The sequence below is a fragment of the Xiphias gladius genome, chromosome 8 (genome assembly GCF_016859285.1).
Source record: "Xiphias gladius isolate SHS-SW01 ecotype Sanya breed wild chromosome 8, ASM1685928v1, whole genome shotgun sequence".
Lineage (NCBI taxonomy): Eukaryota > Metazoa > Chordata > Actinopteri > Istiophoriformes > Xiphiidae > Xiphias > Xiphias gladius.
In genome coordinates this window covers 19,820,807-19,842,618 of record NC_053407.1, presented here as the reverse complement: position 1 = coordinate 19,842,618, position 21,812 = coordinate 19,820,807, and the positions used below count along the sequence as shown (strand labels likewise).

The window sequence follows — 21,812 nt, the reverse complement described above, 5'->3', positions numbered from 1 at the left end:
TAGATCAAGTTGGAGAAACAACGCTCCCGGTCATTGTTTATTCGAGGATTCAGCCTTTGAAATGCACCTGCATTTAATGCCAGACCAACAAGGCCTGTCCCATTTCGCAGTCAAAGGAAATTCAGCTTTCTTAGGTACCGAATTCACTCAACCCGTCTAAGCTTTGCAGCCTCAGTTTATCCTGTGTTCCCTTTGTGCGGTGGTCACTTGTTCAATGGAGTAGTCACGTGCTCTTTTTGCAACTTGTAAAGTCGGTAAATAACTTATGACCACAACAGATTTACCATGCGTTCGCCCTCAGGTGGTTGATCAGTTAAACTGAACTAATAAAAATCACCCCGGGGTGTAAATGCAGTGCAATTTCAGCATGAACTTCACTGTTTGCTCTTGGTTTCTGTGTGAATGCTGCAAACCAGACACATTGTTTGCCAGTCACCCCTGTGTGTAAGTAATAATACATAATCTCAGGCATTGTGGACCTCGCCTCAGTTTCCCAGTGGTATTTACACTTCATCGATTAGATGAAATCAGCGCCCTGGTCATCAACTTTGGCGGATATATTCAACTTTACGACCAGATGAGGAGCGTCTGAGCTCATCTTTAGCTTTAAATTCAGCGAACCCAGACATCGGGGAGGAGGAGCAGGTTCGTCCTGATTTTCAGGTCCTTTTATGGGCTGATCTTTATGTGCTCTCAGAGGATCCCACCCTTGTACTTGGACGCAAGGGGCGAGCAATCAGAGATGACAAAGGACAAACAGGCAGCACAGAGGACAAAGGTCAAAACACGGCACGATAGCTAAACGCACATCTGTCACATATTTTTTGTAAAGAAATCTAAACTGCAACACGTTATGAGATAAGACTCAGTTCCGAGTGAACATGAAACCGAAAGAGCAACGAAAGCAAGCTCCATACCGCATTTGGACTGACAGAGCAACTGATCTGAGTAGAAGCAGCCAATTGTGGCAGGTGTCGGCAACTCCTCGTGTGCATCATGTTCAGTCTGCCCGAACGCCGACACCCTCTGACCACCAGCTTAACTTCCATGAAGTTGGAAGGCTTGTAAGTGACCGATTGAGACAAGGATGATCGAACTTTGTGAAGCTGTTAAGCACGCCTACTCCAGGCGGCGATTAGCCAGGTCTGCGGAGGTGAGAAAGCAAGCGGTATTGGAACCTTTGTTTTTTTCTTCCTTTTTCACACAACTACTTCCGTCACTTTTTGTATGTAATACTGAGTGCAACATCGCCCCTTTATGAGCAATACTGACGAGGGCACTGATCATCATTATGTCCCTAAATGCACCATCTTTTTTTAACTTTAAATCATTTAGGCTTTGCATGAGTAAACTCTTGTCTTTTTTTCCCAGGTCAGGAGGGGAGGGCTGGGATGGGAGAGACAGTCAGAAATTTGACTCCGTGGGGGTTTTTAAACACGTTGAAAAGTTCCTGCCGGCCTACGCAAGACCACATTCTATGAGGATTCAGGTACATTTACTCCAGTCAACTTGTATTTTTTCAAAACATTTTGACTATTTCATCTGTGATGTTGAGAGCATTATTTAATTTTTTTTTCACCCTAATAATTAATTGCGCTGTAATTGTTACAGAGTTCCTTGGACGTAACAGGCACGTTCAAATATATGAAGGTGAAACTGGTGGAGGAGGGCTTCAACCCGAGTGTAATAATGGACCCACTCGATGAAAAAGAAAAGAAGTACATCTCACTTACCCTGGACATATTCAACGGAGTTGCGTTAGGGAAAAATCTAAATTTACGGCATTTGTGTAGCCTCTCTTTCCAAGGGAAAATCTCCTGCTCTCACTGTAACACACCACCCAGCTGTGATATTCAGTGCATTTGAGGGGGTTGTTTAGCGATCAAGTGTTGTGATTTATCTTTATCTCGTTGCGTTTGTACTTCTACTTAAGCAGTAATTTGATACATATCCGCAAATTCATTTAATTCTCCTCCGGAGAAAATGTTTGATCCTGTTGCACTGAGCAGAAAGATTGACATATACAGTGGCGTGAAAAAGAAATTTTCTGTTACTGTGAGTAGCTGAGCGAGTAAAAGATGACCTGATTTCCAAAAGGCATAAAGTTAAAGATGAGACATTTCTTTAATATTTGAAGCAAAATTACTCTTTTATTTCCATCTTTTACAGTTTCAAAATAACAAAAAAGGAAAAGGGCCTGAAACAAAAGTTTGCTGCATGGTCAGTACTTAGTAACACCCCCTTTGGCAGTTATCACAGCTTGTTAATACCGCTTGTAGCAGCTAAGAGGCTTTCAATTATTGTTCGGGGGATTTTCATCCATTCTTCCTGCAAAAAGCTTCTAGGTCTGAGAGATTCTTGCGTCATCTTGCATGCACTGCTCTTTTGAGCTCTATCCACAGATTTTTGCTGATGTTTAGGTCAGGGGACTGTGAGGGTCATGGCAAAACCTTCAGGTTGCACCCCCTGAGGTAGTCCTTTGTGGATTTAGAGGTGTGTTTAGGATCATTATCCTGTTGTAGAAGCCATCCTCTTTTCATCTTCAGCTTCATTACAGACGGTGTGACGTTTGCTTCGTTTCCAAATTGCGTCAGGCTTTTTTAGACGTTTCTTTGCAAACTTCTGACACTGAATTTTGTGGTGCAGACACAGGGAAGGGTTTCTTCTGTGACTCTTCCATGAGGGTCATATTTGTGCAGGTGTGGCTGTAAAGTAGAACAGTGCACCACCACTCAGGACTCTTCCTGAAGGTCTTTTGACGTCAGACGGGGGTTTTGATTTGCCCTTCCAGCAATCGAATGAGCAGTTCTCTCGGAAAAGTTTTCCTGGTCTTCCAGACCTCAATTTGAAATCCACCAATCCTGTTGACTGCCTTTTCTTAATTACATTACGAACTGAGAAAGAGGCTACCTGATAACACTTTAATATCATTTTATAGCCTTCTCCTGCTTTGTGGGCCTCAGTTATTTTAATCTTCAGAGAGCTAGGCAGCTGCTTAGAGGAGCCCATGGCTGCTGATTGTTGGGACAAGGTTTGAAGAGTATTTGCAAAGCTTTGAAATTTGCATCACTCGGCCTTTAATAACGATGACTGTGACCAAGCCACAGCCCTAACAAGCTAATTGAGGCCTGAGGTCGTGGTAAAAGTAATCTGAGAGCTCAAATCTTCTGGGGTGCACAAACTCTTGTACGGTGCTCCTTTCCTCTTTTTTCCACTTTTTTCACAAAAATAATACACTGATCTTGCTCAAAATGTTGAAAAGAATGTTTCACCTTTAACTTTAAGCCTTTTGGAGATCAGTTCGTGCTCTGCTCACTTAACTATTCACAGTAACAGAAAGTTTGACCGGGGTCGCCCAAACTTTATACACAACACGAGGGCAGTGACACTGTAGCTTCAATTAGAACAGGAAAACAAGTTTTTCCAGTTGAGAAAACTGAGAGCTGTGAGCTTCGCGCTGGATTCTATTCTGAACCGTTGAGGCTATTGTCAATTTAGGAGCCGGCATCTCTGCCAACAGTCTTGGATTGTTGAGTTTCTGTTGTTATGTCTCTCTTAAGGGCTGAATGATCTGAGTAAAATAACTTGTGATTTTTCTGATCAAAATCAAGATTTAAATTCCTCTTATTTTCTGTAAGTCAAACTCCAATTTGAGATATGATTGTTGCAAACATATTCACAAATGTGTTTTTTCTCTGCTTTAATAGAATAAAATAAAGCGATGCAATTGCTTTAGGTCCTCCAATATTAATTGCCATCTAAACCTACATTTTTTTAGGACACTGGTAATTATATAAGTTATAGTTAAAATGCTTTTTGATCCTACTGTTTTCTTACATCACACTGGCTTTGTAACATATTGGATTTAATAGCTCAAGTATTGTACTTAAAATAAGCACATGTGACTGGTTTGTAGTGACATGTTAAACAGTGTGATCAGCAGCAACGAGGAGACCCTGGCAGCTAAGGACACACACAAAGCTGAAGCCAGGCAGCTCAGGCAGGGGAGAACAACCACATTAACCTCAGGGTCTGTGAAGACCGTAATTGTAGCTTTGAAAATGTGCAACCTGACGACATATGGAACGTCCACCATTATCATGTTCCTCTCACCTCAAGTGTTCCTCCGGTCCTTTTTGTTCCTGTTCCTCTTGTGTTTCGTTGTCAGGGTAAATTCATCCTGACCTGCAGAGACTGTCGGAGGTTTTGCTTGAACTCCACAGTCATTTTGAGGCCATGGTCCGTGATGTTGGCCAAATAGCTACGATCTCTTAGTCAGTATTGTTGAGCGTCTCCTAGTGAGCCGCCATTTTGCTGATGCAGTTTTTCTGTGTCATCGTGACTTTTAGCCGCGTTGATAGTGTGGATTTAGGGATGCAACAATAGTCAATCCAATCCATTTGGTCCAGAGTGAAATATTTCAACGACTCCTGGATGAATTGCCAGCATTTTTTGTACAGACATTCATGTTCCACGGAGGATGAATCCAAATGGTTTTGACGATAATCTTGACTTTTCAACTTGCGCCACTCAGAACACCACTCAGCTTCATGTGTCAGCTTTTCAAAAATTCCCCACTTTAACATCATGTGTTTTATGTTGGGACGAAAAGTCTTAAACTCTACAGTAATGAAACAATTCGTCATTTTATCTCAACCAAAGTACAGTTTTGATTATTAATTAATCGTGGATCAACGACAACTAAAAAAGGGCCAACATTTCCTGGACAGTTAAGTCTCAAGTTAATCAACACACATCTCACGTCATTTTAAAAATAAATATTTTTGGATTTTAGACTATGTTAGATTATGTTGTTTGGACATAATTTGAAGACGTGAGCCTGGGTTCTGGGGAGTTATAAAGGGCATTTTTCACCATATTCAGACATTCTCTAGCCTTAACACAACAATGGATTTACGGGAAAAAATTATATATTATTAATGAAAGTAATCATTGTCTGCTGCCCTGCTCCACTCATAGGATAAACATCCTACATGGGCAGAAGGGAACAGTCTGAAGAACATGAGACCCTCACCACTTAATAGGACACTTAGTTATTGACCCGTTAGATCGATCACATCTCTGACAACCCCACAAACTCCGAACATTATGAGCTTCGTTAAAAGTGTCTGCAGGGAAACAGTGTGGTGAGATGTTTGTGTTATTTCTAACCAGAGTGGAAGCGTGTGCCTGCGTGCGTGCGTGCGTGCGTGTGTGTGTGTGTGTGTATGCGTGTGTGTGTGTGTAGCTAAACTCCTCCCCAGAATAATCAGCAGACAAATGGAGCTCGGTCTGAGGAGCGCACGCGCACCAACTTGCTGAGATTGCGTGTTTATAACGAGGGTTGCCATTTGCAGAGTTTCTGTATTGCTTTACGACCGGTTTTTTAAATTTCACGCACGTGAGCGGATCTCGGGCTTCTCGCTGCCGCCGGCACTTTATGTCCCTCTGCAAAAGAGTTGCCCGGAGTGTAACGGCAGTAAACGGCCACAGCCTGCAGGTGTAGGTCGGTCGGTTTTCAGTTTGTTTATTCACCCTTTTCCAGCCGCTAAAGATCTTGTCACCAACCGAACCCCCCCCCCCCTTTTTTTTTTTTTTTTTTTTGGCGATTAGCAGAAGAACAACGGGACCGACGGGGGAACAACATAGAGATGGAGAGGGGTGAGCGTGAACCTCCGCCCGGAGTGGACGTGGAAACGGCAGATCTGGCAACTCGGAAACATTCCGGAGCGGAGGAGGGGTCGGCGCGCCGGAGCCGAGCACCGCCCCGGGCACGGTGGATGAACTTTGTCACAAATAGCACGGAGCGGCATTAAGGCTCCGCCACCTCCCGCTGTCACCGGCAGATCCCTCCCGCTCAGCGCGCCCTGCAAAATGTACATCTGGTTCACCGTCCTGGCCGGACTGGCCATCCTGTCCTTTTCGTTCCTCAAGACACTCTTCCCCTACCTCGGCGAGGACTGCGCGTACATCCTGAGGAGCGTCCAGCTCGGCATCAGGCTCGGCAAATACAAGAAAAAAGCCCCCTTTTACAGCATCCTGGACCGCTTCTTGGATGCGGCGAGGCGGCATCCCGGCAAGGTCTTCCTCCACTTCGAGGGCCGTGACTATTCCTACGGCGAGGTGGACAAGCAGAGCAACAAGGTGGCCCGAGCCCTGCAGGCTGAAGCGGGACTCCAGGAGGGGGACGTGGTCGCCTTGTTTCTCGCCAACGAGCCCGGTTTCGTGTGGATTTGGCTGGGTCTGGCCAAGCTGGGCTGCCCGGCCGCGCTGCTCAACTTCAACATCAGGTCCAAGTCCCTGCTGCACTGTTTCTCCTGCTGCGGGGCCAAAGCGATCATCGTCTCTCTGGGTAGGACACAGTAAGACCTTAAGAGATCCGTCAAGGGGCGCAGAAAAGAAGAGCAGCCCTCTGACCCTTTGGCTTCCTCCACCATTGTTCCTTAAATGTGCTCGTTCCTGGTGTAAAGTTTACAGTCTGACCATGACCTGCTGGTGCTTTCAGGATTTCAGTTTTGTGCAACTATATTATTATTCATACCATATTGTACTTTTTGGATTAAGATTTTACATTAACACATGACAGTCCTTTAAAATAGAACACGTACAAAATACAAACCGGCGGTTTCCCGAACTTCTTTGGCTTGCGACCACCTACAAAAGCAGTGTCCAGTCGGGGGCCCCTTTCCACGTTTCAGATATCCGAAACGTCTCTTTAGTGCGAGACATTTTCCCTCCCAGATGGTTTCATTCAAATAACTGCTCAAGGCACAAAGACGCAAAAACTCCCCAATATTTAGCAAAAGACAAAGATTAGAGAATACCCCCCCCCCCAAAAAAAAAAAAAATCTGATGAAATTTGTGCAGCAGAACTTTGTGTTTTCTTCTTAATTTAATTCTTCGCTTCACGACCTCTGAGATTTCTCTTGTGACCCCACAGAGGGAGTCCGCCCCTCGGTTGGGAACCAGTGGACTAAACCATCAAACTACACCCGGAGCAGCTACGACAGTACGAATACTGCTGATGCACATCGATGCATCAGTAACAATCTAACAATGTCATACAACACATTTTTCACACAATGCATCGCTGTCGGGGCTGGAGTGGCTCCATAAGAGCCCAAAAGGACCCTGGTTCCTCCCACTGTGTACATATGTTATGTACCCAGTCACCTTAACACGCCCATCTGGTACAGGGCACACAGCGGACTGCACATGGTTGGTTAGATTTTGTCTCGAGCCCCAGAAGCGAACCAGTCCAGCTATTCTGTATCACTGCTGGGCCCTGTATTTATGGTTACACACATTTATATGGTTAAACCAGCATAAACTGAGCTAATGGCCACTGCAGTGATTTGAAATGGTTACGTTGTGACTTAGGAAACATTTTAAACTACACGCGTCACAGTGTGAGTGTAAAGGACTCACATCATTTTGGTCATCATCTAACTTCCCAAACATTTACACATGAGAACTGTGAAACACACTATCTTGGTACGAAGACATTGACATAAGACCGTTTTATCCCAGCTTGTTTCAGCCTGCCTTAGACAACACGGGTACATTTGTTGAAAGATTTAATTCTCTGTTCTGTTTATTCCAACCAAACTCCGTCTCCAGACCAGAGCCGTGTGATTTTTTTTTTTTTTAAAAGAAGTGAACATGCATGAGAATGTAGACCAGAAAAGAGTTTTTTTTCTGTCAGGAGAATTCAGAAATCATATCACGGCGGCACTGCATTCCCTAAGAGTTACCTCAGCAAAAGTTTGAATCACTTTTTTTCTTCTGCATGGTCTGTCGGTGTACTGTACATTCAGTCCTGAAGAGTGAGTTCATTTGAGGAAACATTGCACTCAGGAGACTTACTTCTCTGCACTCCCAATATGGTGTTAAGAGTTCCGCCACTGAGAAGTGCATACATTTGAGCTGGACTGCCTGCACCATGTGCTCGTGTCCCAGTGGGACCTGGGTTACATGATGAGGGCCTACACGTGCAGGATTGCGCAACACAGCGCTGACACATTGTATAGAGCTGAATGCTTTTCTATATTTGCAGAGTTGCAGGACGCGGTGGTGGAGGTTTTACCGACGCTGAGAGAGCAGGGTATCAGTGTGTACCTCCTGTCAGACAGCTGCAGTATCCGGGGCATCAGCTCTCTGTCTGACAAGATCTCCCAGGCCTCAGATCGGCTTCTGTCCCGGGACCTCCGGGCCAACGTCAATATCAAGAGCACTGCTCTGTATATCTACACGTCAGGCACGACAGGTACACCAGGAAACCTCTGTTGTTGTATGAAAATACAACAACAACAAAGTGAAAGTCTACACCAATGGCCATGGATCTACCAAAGCTGATTTTTCTTTTGTAAATCTGCATTATTTATATCCATGTTTACTGGCCAGCAGTCTTTTTCCCTGCCTTTGCTGGAACGTTGCTGCATATTTTACACATTACATAGCCACCGCTTGTTTCTTTTTGCTTACTGGTGTCCATGCGCACGTACGTGACCCAAACGAAATGGGGACCCTCTCCGAGAAAAACTGCTCCACGGCATTACTACTACTAGAGGTCAGAAACTCAGCGAGGAAATTTTAAGTGGATATATGTGAGTTAGTCATTTTCTCAGGTCTTTTAATTAGCCTCTTTTGGCATTTGGTTAGGAAAAAGATCTGCACATTCAATATGTCTTATGCAGGAATGTTTGAGATGAAATCAATATTTTCCCCTCACACTGTTGTTGCATTTCAGGAATTTATTGAACCAGCCCATCAAACTAACATTTCGGTCCCTATGGATCTTCTTAAAGAGCAGGAGTACCTTTTCTTTAAAGATGTGCTTTTTTGGGTTTTTTTTTTTTCTGCATTTGCATTTGCATCTGTTTGATAGTTATCGTAGAGAATCAGACAGTAAAAGCGGTGAAAGACAGAAGAGGAAAAAACATGCAACAAATATCCCTGAGCCAGAATCGAACCAAAGTAACATTGCAGTTACATGGTATGTGTCTTTTCCTCTTGGCTAACAGATGCCTCCAGAGCGTGAGTTTCTTCATTAAGATCTTTATACTCTGTAAGTTGGAGTAGATCTGCAGATTAGTTGGAATACTGATTCTGATACTATGATAATTCTGTGATGTGCCGAGCGACGTTGCCCAAATAGCAGTTAGCAGTTAACAGTAACTTATATAAACATCCAGCAGACAAGGAGCAACATTAGTGTTTATTTAGACTCGTTTCTGGCCACGTGCACCAACTCCTGAGGCAAACATCTGGCTCTTTAGCTGCTAAATGCTCCACTTTGTTCGGCAGCTAGTGGCTCACTCTGCTTTCTTTTGGTGCTGAGCATGTAGCACGCAGTGGGTTTAGTTAGAGTGAATTAAAAGAGTAAAGTTGCAGGCCGTAAAATCAGAACAATGAGCTGAAAGATGAGACATCGTTTCATCCATTGTTGATATAGAAATATTGAGTAGTGCAGCTTTAAAGAAAATATGTCCAGTACGCAGTCTATGAATGAACAGCAGAGAAAGTGGATCACACTGCAGGAGTGGGTTGATAAATATCTGTGGGGGATTTGAGACTTTTTTTTCCCTCTGTAAAAACATGAACCATGATCCTGATATCAACTGTATCCGTAGTATTCAAGAGCCTGAGATGATTTATTATTCTTTGACCTTGGAAGGTTTGCCTAAAGCAGCTGTTATCACCCATGAGAAGTTGTGGGCTGCCTCCTTCATCCAGTTGGCATGTGGAGTCACAGCAGAGGACATCTTCTACATCAATCTGCCTCTGTATCACAGCGCAGGCTTCCTCATCGGGATGATCGGAGCCATCGAGAGAGGTAATGAATCCCCTTAATCCTCACACGAGCATAAGAAGAAAAGCAATTACACACCTGGTTTGGGCGCTTAAGAAGGTGATTATGTTTGCAGTACGCTAAAGGCTCTGTAATATCACGCCAACTGCAGGTATAACCATTATTCTGAGGAGGAAGTTCTCTGCCTCTCAGTTCTGGGACGACTGCAGGAAATATAATGTGACAGTGATACAGTACATTGGTGAAACGATGCGTTACCTCTGCAACATGCCCAAGGTAAGAGGAAAATCCAGACCAACTTGTGGTGCACTGAATCTAGGACTGTTCTAATGGTGGGTATCTTACTAATGAGAACTGATTTCACTGTTTGCAGAAAGACAATGAGAAGAACCACAAAGTGAGGATCGCCATAGGCAACGGAGCCCGGACAGACATTTGGTCGGAGTTTCTGAATCGCTTCGGTGACATTAAAGTCAAAGAGTTGTACGCTGCCACGGAGGGAAACATCGGCTTCATAAACTACACGTCCAAAGTCGGTGCAGTGGGGCGAATCAATTTTGTCCACAGGGTAGGTAGAAGAACATGTCTGGTGTTTTAAGTCATGGTAGCGGTATGGCTCTCGGGATGGTCAGTCAGTCCAGACGAGACCGAAATATGTCAACAAATGTTGGATGAATTGACACAAAAGTTTGCATGGACCTTCAAAGTTCCAAAAGGATGAATCCCAAAAACTTTGGTGATCCTCTGACTTTTCATCTCGTGCCACCAGCAGGTTCACATTTGTGGTTTTGAGTGAAATGTCTCGACGTCTATTGGACAGATTACCATGAAATTTGGTTCAGATATTCATGTCCCCCTCAGGATGAGTTGTAATGACACTGGGGATCTCTGATTTTTCATCTAGCACCATCATCGAGTCAAAATTTTAGCCTGTCCAATACTTGGTTTATGACCAAATACCGGGGAAGCTAATGCCGTTCCCTTCAGCAGCTGTACTTCATGTTTAGTGCTAGCTTAATTAGCAAATTTTAGTAGCTAAACTAAGACAATGAAAATGGTAAACATTATACCTTCGAAACATCAGCATGTTAGCATTTTTATTGCGAGCATGCTAGCATTAGCATTTAGCTCATAGCAAAGCTGTGCATAAGTACAGATGCGCAGAGACGCTAGCATGACTGTAGACTTCGGTTAAACCAGCAAAGGGGAACTTAATCAACTGCAGAGTGAATTTTTCATAACTACACCTTTTTATCTGAACTTTTTCCTTCTAGTTTTTCTTCCCCTACACTTTGATCAAGTTTGACATTGAGAAGGAGGAGCCTGTTAGAAACTCTGAGGGTCTGTGCATCGAAGCAGCCCGAGGTGAGTCAGCATTATGGACCGACACAAACTTGTGCAACACCTGTGTTTTCTTATTTCTCTCTCTTTTGTTGATGCGTGAGCAGCAAGTACTACATTTTTTGTCTTTAGTACTGAAACTAACAATTGACTGAAATAAAACTGAAACCAATGTTGATCGGTCTTATTAAGCAAAAATACCAAACACTAACTGGTTCCAGCTCCTCAAACATAAAAATGTGCTTCTTTTGTCTGTTTTCTTTGGACAATTTTATATCATTGAGCTTTGGTTTTTTTGTTTGTGCAAAACAAGCAACTTGAGACGTCACCTTGGGTCTGTGGGAAACTGTGATGGACATTTTTCATGTAACTTTTTGTCAGGTGAGACGGGACTTTTGGTGGGAAGGATAACTCAGAGGACCCCCTTTGTTGGGTACGCTGGTAACCAGCAACAGACCGAGAAGAAGAGGCTTCGCAATGTATTGAAAAAAGGCGACCTGTACTTCAACACGGGCGATTTACTTCGATTTGACCACGAGAACTTTGTGTACTTCCAGGATCGCGTTGGTGACACTTTCAGGCAAGTTGTGACACATTTTGTGTTCATCCATCAGTTTTGATGTTCTTCGTTTTCTCAAAGGATAATGCCATCGATCCAGTTTTGACTAAATCTATTTTACACTTTACAAAACAGAAAAATATATTAATGAGAATGGCTACAGTTTGTCTCAGTTTGGTACCAATAAGCAAGTAATGGGAGACGGCATGATGCAGAAGTTTTTTGTTTGGTTATTTGAAGAAGAACTTCGTTTTTTTACAGATGGAAAGGAGAAAACGTCGCCACAGCTGAGGTTGCAGATATTCTCACAATGGCTCATTGCATTTTGGAGGCAAACGTCTATGGTGTTAAAGTTGAAGGTGAAAGCACTGTTATAAATTGTCCTGTAGAAATGTTTCACTTAAGTTCTTAGAAAGGGAAAATGCTAAATAGGCTTTTTACGCATTTTGATATTTCCTTTATGTGACTCAAACACTCTGATTAGGGCATGAGGGGCGGATTGGCATGGCAGCTGTCACTTTGAAAGACGGAGAAGATTTTGACTCTTCGGACACCTACAAGCAGGTTGTCAACTACCTCCCAGTTTACGCGAGACCTCGATTCATCAGAATTCAGGTAACAGAAAATTTATTTGCAATGCACTGGTGTTGTATTTCAGGCATCTGCAAGCTTTTGCCATCTGTGTCAGATGGAACATGGAACTGAGCATTATTGCTGCACTCGTTTTCAAAGGCTTTTCTTGATCTACTGTGGCATGGATTGTACCTCATCAGTATGTAACGAAACCTCTGTGCTCAATTCAGTTCATGTTACGATTCATTTAGGCCAATAAGGCTACCAGGGAGAGTACCTACTCTTCAACAAATGGATTGGTTGAAGAGTAGGTACGATTTCAGTCGACCAAGATTTTCTTTGGTTGACTACAGCCCTAGCTCTTACTGTCCATCCTCCAAAATTCAGATGGGAGAAGCTCTGACTTGATCAAAACGTTAGAATGCTAACCTTAGTCGCCTTTACTTACTGCTTTGTGCTCACAACTCTTAAGCCTTTTTCACCTCAGATTTGACCTCTCAGGCAACATGTAAGCTGCCTTACTGTCTTGGCGGATGTTGTTGAAGCTGTATGCAGCTTGTGAGGAAGATTGCAGACAGTACTCAGGGCGGAAAAGTCTCCCAGCTTCTCTACATTTCCCAGTACGGAATCATTTAGTTTTTAATTTACAAATAATTCCCCTAAAAAGACGCTAGACTTGATCATCAATCAAAGATAACACTGTAAAAAACCATCTTGACAACAAAACTGTTGTAAAGATGGAAATAAAACATTATTTATCGAGTTTAGAAGGTTTGTTTTGAATTTTGATCAATATTTAGTATCTGGTTCCTATCAAGGAAAGTATTGGTTCAGTGCATTGTAATGCAGCAATTTAGTGGCTGTTTTTGTATACTAACCTTTTATGGAAAGCATGCCAATCAATTTAATCCCATTTTATTTGCTAGATTATGTACGTTTATATAAATTAATTAAATAACATTTTTATTACTTGTGTGCGTAAATATATGAAACCAAAACCACGTTTATCATTTTTATGTAAGTTAACATGAGGCCAGGGAATGCTCTGGTGTTACGAATTGAGTCAGCTGCCTGCAAATTAATCTACTGAAAAGGCTGAATTTATAAGGCCACTGACAAAGAAGCTATTTGAATGTGGATCTGTGATGCCTGGCAAATATTTGATCCGCTTACAAAGGTCAATATTGGTGCATCCCTAGTGTGTTGTTCCTCTATCTGTTGCTTTTTTCTGAAACTTAAAAGTTGGGACTGAAAAGTTTCTAAACTTCAGAAACTGTGTGTTATAGTCCTGCCTGGAGATGACGGGGACATTCAAGATGAAGAAAGTGAAGCTGGTGGAGGAGGGATTCAACCCAGCTCACGTCAAAGACCCTTTATACTTCCTCGATTCTGACAAAAAGACTTACGTTCCCCTGACTGAGGAGATCTACAGAGCAATAGCTTCTAGGGAAACCAAACTCTAACACAGAAACTTGAAGTAGTCAGTGTTGAGCCAGAAGACCTGTTTTTTTTTTTTATAAAGATTTAATGGCTCACTCGTGGACCTTTTTAAACACAGTCAACTAATCTCAGGGGCAGACTGACTTTGAAACGTCACATCATATTTAAAGAGACCACTTTCTTTTAAAAAATTAACACAAGTACTGTTCATCTCTACAGTTTTGTAAACGTATTCCATAATGCTGCCAGTATATGAATATCCAGACCGTGTTCCATTGCAACTCTTGTACTTTTAATAATTAAACTCTGATTATCTTTTTCCCTTGACTCTAAATTTATGATTAGCCAGATGAATTGTGTTATTTACATTTTTTTGTTGTTTTAAACCAAAATTTACAAAAGTCAGCTATTATACAGATTTAAATTAAACTTATTAAACCCATTTATGTCACGTATTGTACAATCTGTTGTCGGTTTATCAGTGAACCTTTGCACTGATGTTACACATAGCCAGTCTGTGTTTCATCAGATTGTGTGTGTGTGCGCGCTCACGTGTGTTTGTGCAGATAGCTCATACCGTTAACCTACAGCTTTATCATGTAACGCAAGAGGAAATGCCTGGGTCTGTAGGTTATCCTGCTCTGTGGCTAATCTACAAGCTGCCCATGTGCTCTTGAAACCACTTTTATGGACAGAGCAGCTTTGTGACTCTGGTGGGGTGATTGACCTACGAAAACTCTAGATAAAACATAACTCAGACTTTTTCACAAGTTTGTGGCAGATAGCATGACAAAAATGTCTAAACAGGGGAAATGTTTTGGTTTCAGAAAACAAAAGGAGGACTTTTCAGTGAAGTGATAGACATCGTGTCGATCAAGACTTGTATATACATAGATTTTGGTTTTTATTTCAATGAGGGAGAAGGAATAGATGTAACTAAGTATTTGTAATGAGGTTACTGAACATTTTTTTGTTGAAAAACCATTTCCGACACTATTATTTAAGAAGTTGCTTTATATGTCTAAAAAAAAAAAAAAAAAAAAAAACGTGGAGGAGATTTTAAAAAAGGAAGTAATTTCTGATTTATCAGAGCCAATGAATCAGAGAAAGGCTAGATTAGATTAAGACACCGGGAAATTCATTTTTACAGAAGACCAAGTGCAGCTGTAGTTAGTAAACCAATAGGATGCATGTGGATGTGTTTAAACAGCAGCTGCGAATGGTAGAAAACTTAAATCAAGCATTGCACACTGTTAATACAATCGCCAACTTCTGAACCCACAAAGGAATCCTTTGTGCCGTTTGGCAGAAAAACAGTCTGGGTGTGTCAAAATGTAAAACATCTGCAAGTTTGGAGTGTTACACAACATTTGGATCCAAGGAACAGTTACTTTAAAAATGAATTTATTTATTAATACAGTGGTATACTTAGAAATGTGTTGCAAAGGAAAAAAAAAAAAAACAGTTGAACCGAAGACAAATCAAAATAAATAAAAAGAATGTCAGCCACACAGGAAAATAAACTAGTGTTGGATTGAAGCAGTGTTATATCAAAAGAAAATAGTACTGATGTGCCATAATAAATTGTCTATTAGTACAAAAATACATTTCAGGGCACACAATACAGCATCCAGTATCACAAATAAAGGAAGGGACCACTCTTCACAGCAGACCCCCTCAAGTACATCTTTTAAAATTATTTAAACCAAGCACTTCTCTATTTTGTAAATAAGAATAAAAAGTTTTCTGACTGTTAAAAATGCCTTAAGTAGTGTGTGTATATGTTGGTAGAAAAGTCGGACTTATTACTGCTTATGTCAGTTCCAAGGCTCAGGGGTATAACCAGAATACAAACATAACCAATGTAACCGCTTTGTCTTTTTTAACAAACGTTTTCTCTTTTATACAAAATAACAAAGACGTACAAAAGTTCATTTACAGAGAACCAAGGCCATATGCTAGCAATATGTACAGCCACAATTTAAACATCTTCTAGCTTTTTGTATTTCCTCAGACTTCATATGCATAGCAGTAAAAGAAAGCATACCTTTTCATCAGCCTCAATTTTTCTCGTGTGCTAAATCCAAGTTCACTGTTTAGGAGAAAATGCAAAGAAAAATTTTTTCTTCCGTAGTGATCGCTATAACTGAAGGATCCGATGTTTTAAAGTTTCACTGAAAAGTTAATATGCAGATAAGGCATCACTGCTTGCAGTGTACGATGGGATTTTCATGTGTTGAACTTAGTAGTAGCAGGCTTCTGGACCTGAGTCATAGCACATGCATAGATCTCTAGACAGCAGGAGTTTGTAAAATCAAGTCAGTATATTTATCTACGGTAAAACATTGCTACAAAACTTCAGTTTTAAACAGAGAGAGCCCCGTCAGAACAAAGGGTTATCTGATACTAATACTTAACCTTCATTATTCATATATATTTTTTTTTTAATATTTATGATGCCTACGTCTTCTTTCATGAGTCAGGCTCAGGATTTTTCAAGTCCTCAGAGATCCTTCGTGAGTGAAACGCATGACCACAGAACTCACAAACAAAAGTTACGCATATACCAACTTTGCTGTTTGTGAGTGGGTTTTTTTTTTTCTTTCAGTACGCAAAAATCCCATTGCAATATTAAACGAGTTTCCAAAATTCTCCTTTTTCTTGAACTGCTCTGATCCTTTTACAAAATTAGCTAAAAATGTCAAAATGAGATTATTCAGTCTGTGCACTGGTCATGCATTCCGACTTCAGTTCCTTTGTTTAAATAACTTCTTTAAATCTTTATTTTTTGCAAGCCTTGAAAGCACCGAAAAAAAATGAAAAAAGAACAAGAGTACAGCCTTGGAGATGCTGGACTCCTCCGACTCGCCTTGTGTGTGTGTGTGTGTATGTGTGAGAGTGTGTGTTTGTGTTTCTCTCGCTCTCTCTCTCTTTTTTTTTCTCCAAATTTTGGGCACAGTAAACAACGTGAGAGTATCGAGTTCATACTTCATTGAGCATTGTGTGCACCTTGCCACGGTGCTGGGAGCACAGCAGGGGCAACTGAGGTCCCCTGATTATCACATTCAGTAACAGGCCAGCTGTTGCCCTCTTCAGAAGTGGTCAATGAGCACAGATACACAGTTTGCACCCACCAGGTAGTTTGGGTCTCCAGGGAGAGATTTGTTCTGCCAGGTCTTGGGATCACCTGCAGGAAATAGACACATGATGTCAGCTGCAGGAGAACCTCCCTTCATCTTGAAATACAGAAAACAAAAACACAGAAGCAGCTCAGAACAAAACAGATTTTCTGTTCCTCAGTAAGAACTTTTACCACTGATGATTAAACTCAAAGGAAAGCAGGATATTTCCTCAATTCCTGTTGCTCACCATGAGTTTATGAAATTAGTTGATTCTGAATCTAAATCACTAATTTATGAATGTTAACGCACAGTTATTTCATGTGTGTTTATATGCCACCGAATAAGCTGGTATCCAGTTAGTGTTGCTGCTCTAACAGGTTATCAGATGTTAACACTGACATAATCCTGCACGATCCGATGGTCTTACGTTATCTGTTTGTTGAGAGACGTGGAGTGTAGCAAAGAAGAGAAAGAGACATTAAAACCCGAAGCACTGAGGAGCTGCTGGTTGACAATCAGGGAAAAATGGATAAATATGTTGAAGAGGAACTCCCCCGAATTGAAACATCAAAGTCTGTTTAAAGGTCTTGGGGTATTACTGAATATGTGAAATAATCCCCAACTGAACTGTCAGTGGTCGAGTTGCATTGTGGCCAATGTAGTCGCCAGGTTTTGACAAGGAAGAAGACAATATCTCTGGTGCTGTCGCCTCAATTTATACCCCCCCCCTTTTTAACAACTGTCCAATTTGAGTCCAATGATATTATGCAATGCTATTGCATAATATTAAGTATTGAGTGTAAATAAGAGAAATAATGTAATAATGTGTGTAACTGGATTCCAGCTCATGTGGTTCATTAACCAATAATTCATTAAGTGTTAATTAATCACATAAACTCATAGTGGCTTGATCATCAACAGAAATTAATGATACATCCTGCATTAATTCATGCATTAAATCATCACGTCATGCATTAGTTAAGCAGGTGTTTTGTACACTTATTGTCAAGTGTTACCTGATTATCTTATAAACCAAAATCACATATAAGCAACATTCAAGTAACATAAGTATCGAAGACACACAAACAGGTAATGGTCAAGCTTTGCTAAACCATTAACAAAGACAATCCTTTTCTAAAAACTGAACTCAAAACTGACTGAAAATAAACTGACTGTCTTCTATGACACCCTTTTACTGGTCAAAAACTGAATTGGCATGTTAAACAACTGGGACAATAAACAACTAAAAGAAAAAGTTAAATAACAGTCTACAGATTTTTCTCAATTTAATGAGAATTAACTGTTGTACTGCCTGTAAAATGTCAGAAAATAGTGAAAAATGGATGATAAAATCCTGAGGAGCTGGAACAAGGTAATTTTTGGCCTTTAAACCAGTTAAACCTTTATAAATATGGCTTCAATTAATTTTCTGTCAATGGACTCAAATCAAATCAGTCAAGCAATCGATTAATAATTTGAGTGACAGTTGAGTTTGATGATTGACATTGTTTTTTGATTATAACTATTGGGCAGCCCAATGTAAAACGACATAAATGTCCAAACAGCACATGCATGATAAAGAAGTGAAGGGGAATATGGAAAACAGATGAGATGATTAAAATGATTCAGACACCAAGAAACTCTTCTCTCTAATCACAAAAGCTGGCCCACAGACCCCAAAAGGACAGAGAGAAGACAGCGTACCCGACGAGGAGTCGGAGGATTTTAGAGCAAAAGACCAACCATCAGGGGTCATGGACGCACAGTGAGGTAAGCGCAGCTCCACCGGCTTCAGGAACTTGAGTCCATGAGGGCCACACATCACCAGCGGACTTAGCAGCGTTTCTCCTGCACAGACAAGATTTTAATTCCACAAATTAAGCATGCAGGAATTAAATCAGCACACAGGAATATCTGAATTAACTGCTCACTGCCTTGCCAGGTTTAATAAGTGATCGCACTCCCCTGGCGCTAAATGATCATTTAAAATATGCTGACATGGATGTTGTTTTATGTAAGAGCACATGACTGTAACCACTGTCTTGGATGTAAATCAACTGTTTATTCACCAGTTCAGAGCTTTTATTTTCATACTGCTCATCATAAAGATGCTCTTTGCTTCTGTTTCACTGTGCAGCAAAATCAACAAAGCATAAACTGTAGTTTGTTACCAGTATATAAAATCTTAAGTAATCTATGCATCAAATCTACAATTATCTCATAAAGGTGCTTCATTCATTCATTAAAAAAAATACATATATGCAGTTAAATCCCACATTAACTCTAAAACGAAAAAGTCCCAAACTCCTTTGTTCACTATGGTTACTTTTTAAACAGTACATCAGCAATTTAAGTTTTACAAATTGTGTTTTTTTCCCCAGATGTAGTGACTTCTTGTTCCTTGAAGTATTTAGGATATAAAGACACTTTGTTTGGCAGTGCAGTACTGACCTTTCTCCTTGTCAAGGGGGGGCAGGATGCTGTTGTCCCGGCACACCTTGAAGTAAATCTCCTGCTCCACGCTCTCGGGGATGGCACCCTGGGGGATGATGATGCTGACGCCCGTCTCGATGGAGCTCAGGACCCCTCCGTTACAGTTGAAGATCCCACGGGCGGTGGCCACCACCGTGTGTCCTTCATCTTCATCGTCATCATCCAGCGCGCTGGGGCTGAGAGACAGAAGTTAGCATCATCAGTCAAAACAGAATAATAATGCACAGCAGAGGACATGAGAGAACAAACAAGTATCTTTCTGTCTTTCAGCAGCTCAGGAATTACCCTACCTGTGCTGCTGCTGCTGGACGTGAAAATTTGTGAGCATCTTACCTTACAGGGATAGCCTTGGGGATGGCGTTGATGTTATTGTGCTGGTATTTCGGCCTGTTGTCCATAGTGCGTGTGAAGGTGTCCAGGCCGCTGTCGTGATCCAGGGGCTGCGGTGACAGCTGAGGTTTCCCACTGCTGTTGCTCACCGCACTGGGCTTGCTGAGGAGGTCTGTCTTCACCTGTGTGTCATTGGGCAGCAGGTTGTGGTTGAACTTGGGGCTCTCGAACTTGCGCTCAAAGGGCCGGGCTGAGCTGGTGTAAGGCTTGGGGACGTAGCGGTTATAGCTAGTTGGAGCGGGAGCGCCAAGCGTCTTTGGGGGTAATGAATCAGTGCCGTTGACCGGGGATTTGTCAGGGAGGCCTCTTGGGGGCAGGTAGCCGCCTGGTGCGGGTTCGTCCCTGCTAGCTGGCCTGAGAGCTGCCAGTTCAGGTTTAGGATTGGGTGAACTCAATGGTTCAGGTATGGAGTTGGCTGGAAATGTGAGGATGACACAGTTACTTAAAAACTCTTTGACAAACTATTATATATCTTCACAATTTAGAAGTTTAGAAATTGCTTTCATTTTATTTAGTCATTTTATGACTTGCATTTTTAATAAATCGCCCTGTTATTTTCTCAAATAACTGATCAACCGTTTGGTCTATGAAGTGGCATAACATAGTAAAAGAAATGCCTTCTTTTGTCCAAATAACAGTGATATTCACTTTACAATGATATAAAAAGAAAAAGCAGCAAAACCTCACCTTAAAGAAGCTTTGAAGGAAAGGTTTATCAATTATAAGAATAGTTGTCGATTGATTTTCTGTCAATCAAACAACGGATTGTATGACTAATTGTTTCAGCTTAAATATTCATAAAATAGCTGAAATGATTTGTTCATTCATTAGTAAACTGACGGAAAATTAATGCGCAACTGTTTTGATAATCAACTAATCGCAAGTCATTTTTCAGGTAAAAATATCAAACATTCCCAAGTTCTACATTCTTCAATGAACAAATTTGCTGCATTTATTTATGTTTTATGATAGGAAACTGAATATCTTTGGGTTTTGTTCTGATGTTCGGACATAAGAAGCGCTTTAAAGACGTCACCTTGGAAGTGACACATTATTGTAACTCTAGAATGGTAATTTACACTTGATAAGTACATGAAGTTCAAGAGACAGGCAGGAAACTTTAGAGAGCTTACCTTCATTGGGGCTGAGTTTGGGCAGTGTGTTGGGTGGAATGGCAGAGGCAGGGGGCCCATACTGAGAGGAAGGGCTGATTTGGGGCAGGGGTTCATATCTTTTCTCCACTGGACTCACCTTCTCTACAGATTCGACTCTATAGTAAGAAGACACAAACAACACAGTTAATAAAAACTATCATGATTCTGCAGCTACTATGAATAAGGAGCCCAGGGATTTTGTACATCAGCCAACACTGCTTGCATGAGCTGTGATGTGTTACCTATTGTACGGGTAGGACAGCTGAGCTGGTTTGGGCAGATCATGGAAGCGGTTGATGCCAGGAGCAGGCTGGCCCATGGCTTTGCTATCGAAGCTACGGCGATCAAAGTAGGACAACTGCTTCCTGTAGTACTCCTCGTCCTCATCTGGGTCATAGTGGTTGGAACGCACTACATCATCCAGAGGTTTAGTATGGGGCTTCTGTGGCTCAGGAACCCTGCACAGAAAGCCAAAAGAAACAAGTAGAACAGCTGCAGATACTTTAACAATAGGGGCAAAAAGTAGGAATGAAGTAACGCCTGCTAAACAATGTTTTGACAGAAGACATCACATATATCCTGATTGTTATCAAGTCTTGAAATTATGAATTTTCCAGACAGGGTCAGGATCTCAGGACAGCAATGAGACTGGTGCTGACCTTCTCACAGCAGGGACCATTGCGGTTCTGCAGACTGCTTGTCCTGCTAAAAAGCCGGACAAACAGACTGGGTTAAGTCCCATCCTTCAGTACATACTTGGGGTTTGTATGCCTCCACTGTCTCTGCACAGCAAACCAAAGTCTGGCTTGCTGCACATTGACTTAACTCCACTAGATGGCGCTCAAACAAAAAGGATGCTTAAGGATCTTAAGACTTGTCCTTCACCCACCTACTCTGCAGCCCAGGGTGCTGTAATGAGGACTACATAC

The 21,812-nt window shown here is 41.6% G+C and overlaps 2 protein-coding genes across 12 annotated transcripts in view; one reads left to right on the top strand and one right to left on the bottom strand.

Annotated features, from left to right (window-relative positions):
- The first annotated feature begins 5,633 nt into the window (after positions 1 to 5,633).
- Positions 5,634 to 14,157, top strand: zgc:101540 (hsFATP2a_ACSVL_like domain-containing protein). The gene is made up of 10 exons (XM_040132448.1): positions 5,634 to 6,352; positions 8,057 to 8,266; positions 9,677 to 9,835; positions 9,963 to 10,087; positions 10,185 to 10,379; positions 11,086 to 11,176; positions 11,534 to 11,732; positions 11,973 to 12,070; positions 12,196 to 12,326; positions 13,571 to 14,157. Exons 1-10 carry the CDS (start codon positions 5,875 to 5,877, stop codon positions 13,745 to 13,747), a joined length of 1,863 nt encoding a protein of 620 aa, XP_039988382.1. The 5' UTR covers positions 5,634 to 5,874; the 3' UTR covers positions 13,748 to 14,157.
- Positions 14,158 to 15,145: 988 nt separating this feature from the next.
- tjp1b (tight junction protein 1b) overlaps positions 15,146 to 21,812 on the bottom strand; it is a 33,348-nt gene continuing 26,681 nt past the window's right edge. For 7 of the 11 annotated variants that reach the window (XM_040132515.1, XM_040132512.1, XM_040132513.1 and 4 more), the window contains 6 exons: positions 21,126 to 21,341; positions 20,863 to 20,999; positions 19,673 to 20,144; positions 19,298 to 19,515; positions 18,551 to 18,694; positions 15,146 to 16,911 (listed from right to left, as the gene is read on the bottom strand). In XM_040132515.1, coding sequence (XP_039988449.1) covers positions 16,817 to 16,911; positions 18,551 to 18,694; positions 19,298 to 19,515; positions 19,673 to 20,144; positions 20,863 to 20,999; positions 21,126 to 21,341 — 1,282 coding nt within the window. In that variant the 3' untranslated portion in view covers positions 15,146 to 16,816. The remainder of the gene's footprint in view (positions 16,912 to 18,550; positions 18,695 to 19,297; positions 19,516 to 19,672; positions 20,145 to 20,862; positions 21,000 to 21,125; positions 21,342 to 21,812) is intronic. The other 4 variants (XM_040132510.1, XM_040132518.1, XM_040132511.1 and 1 more) reach the window with 2 other exon arrangements.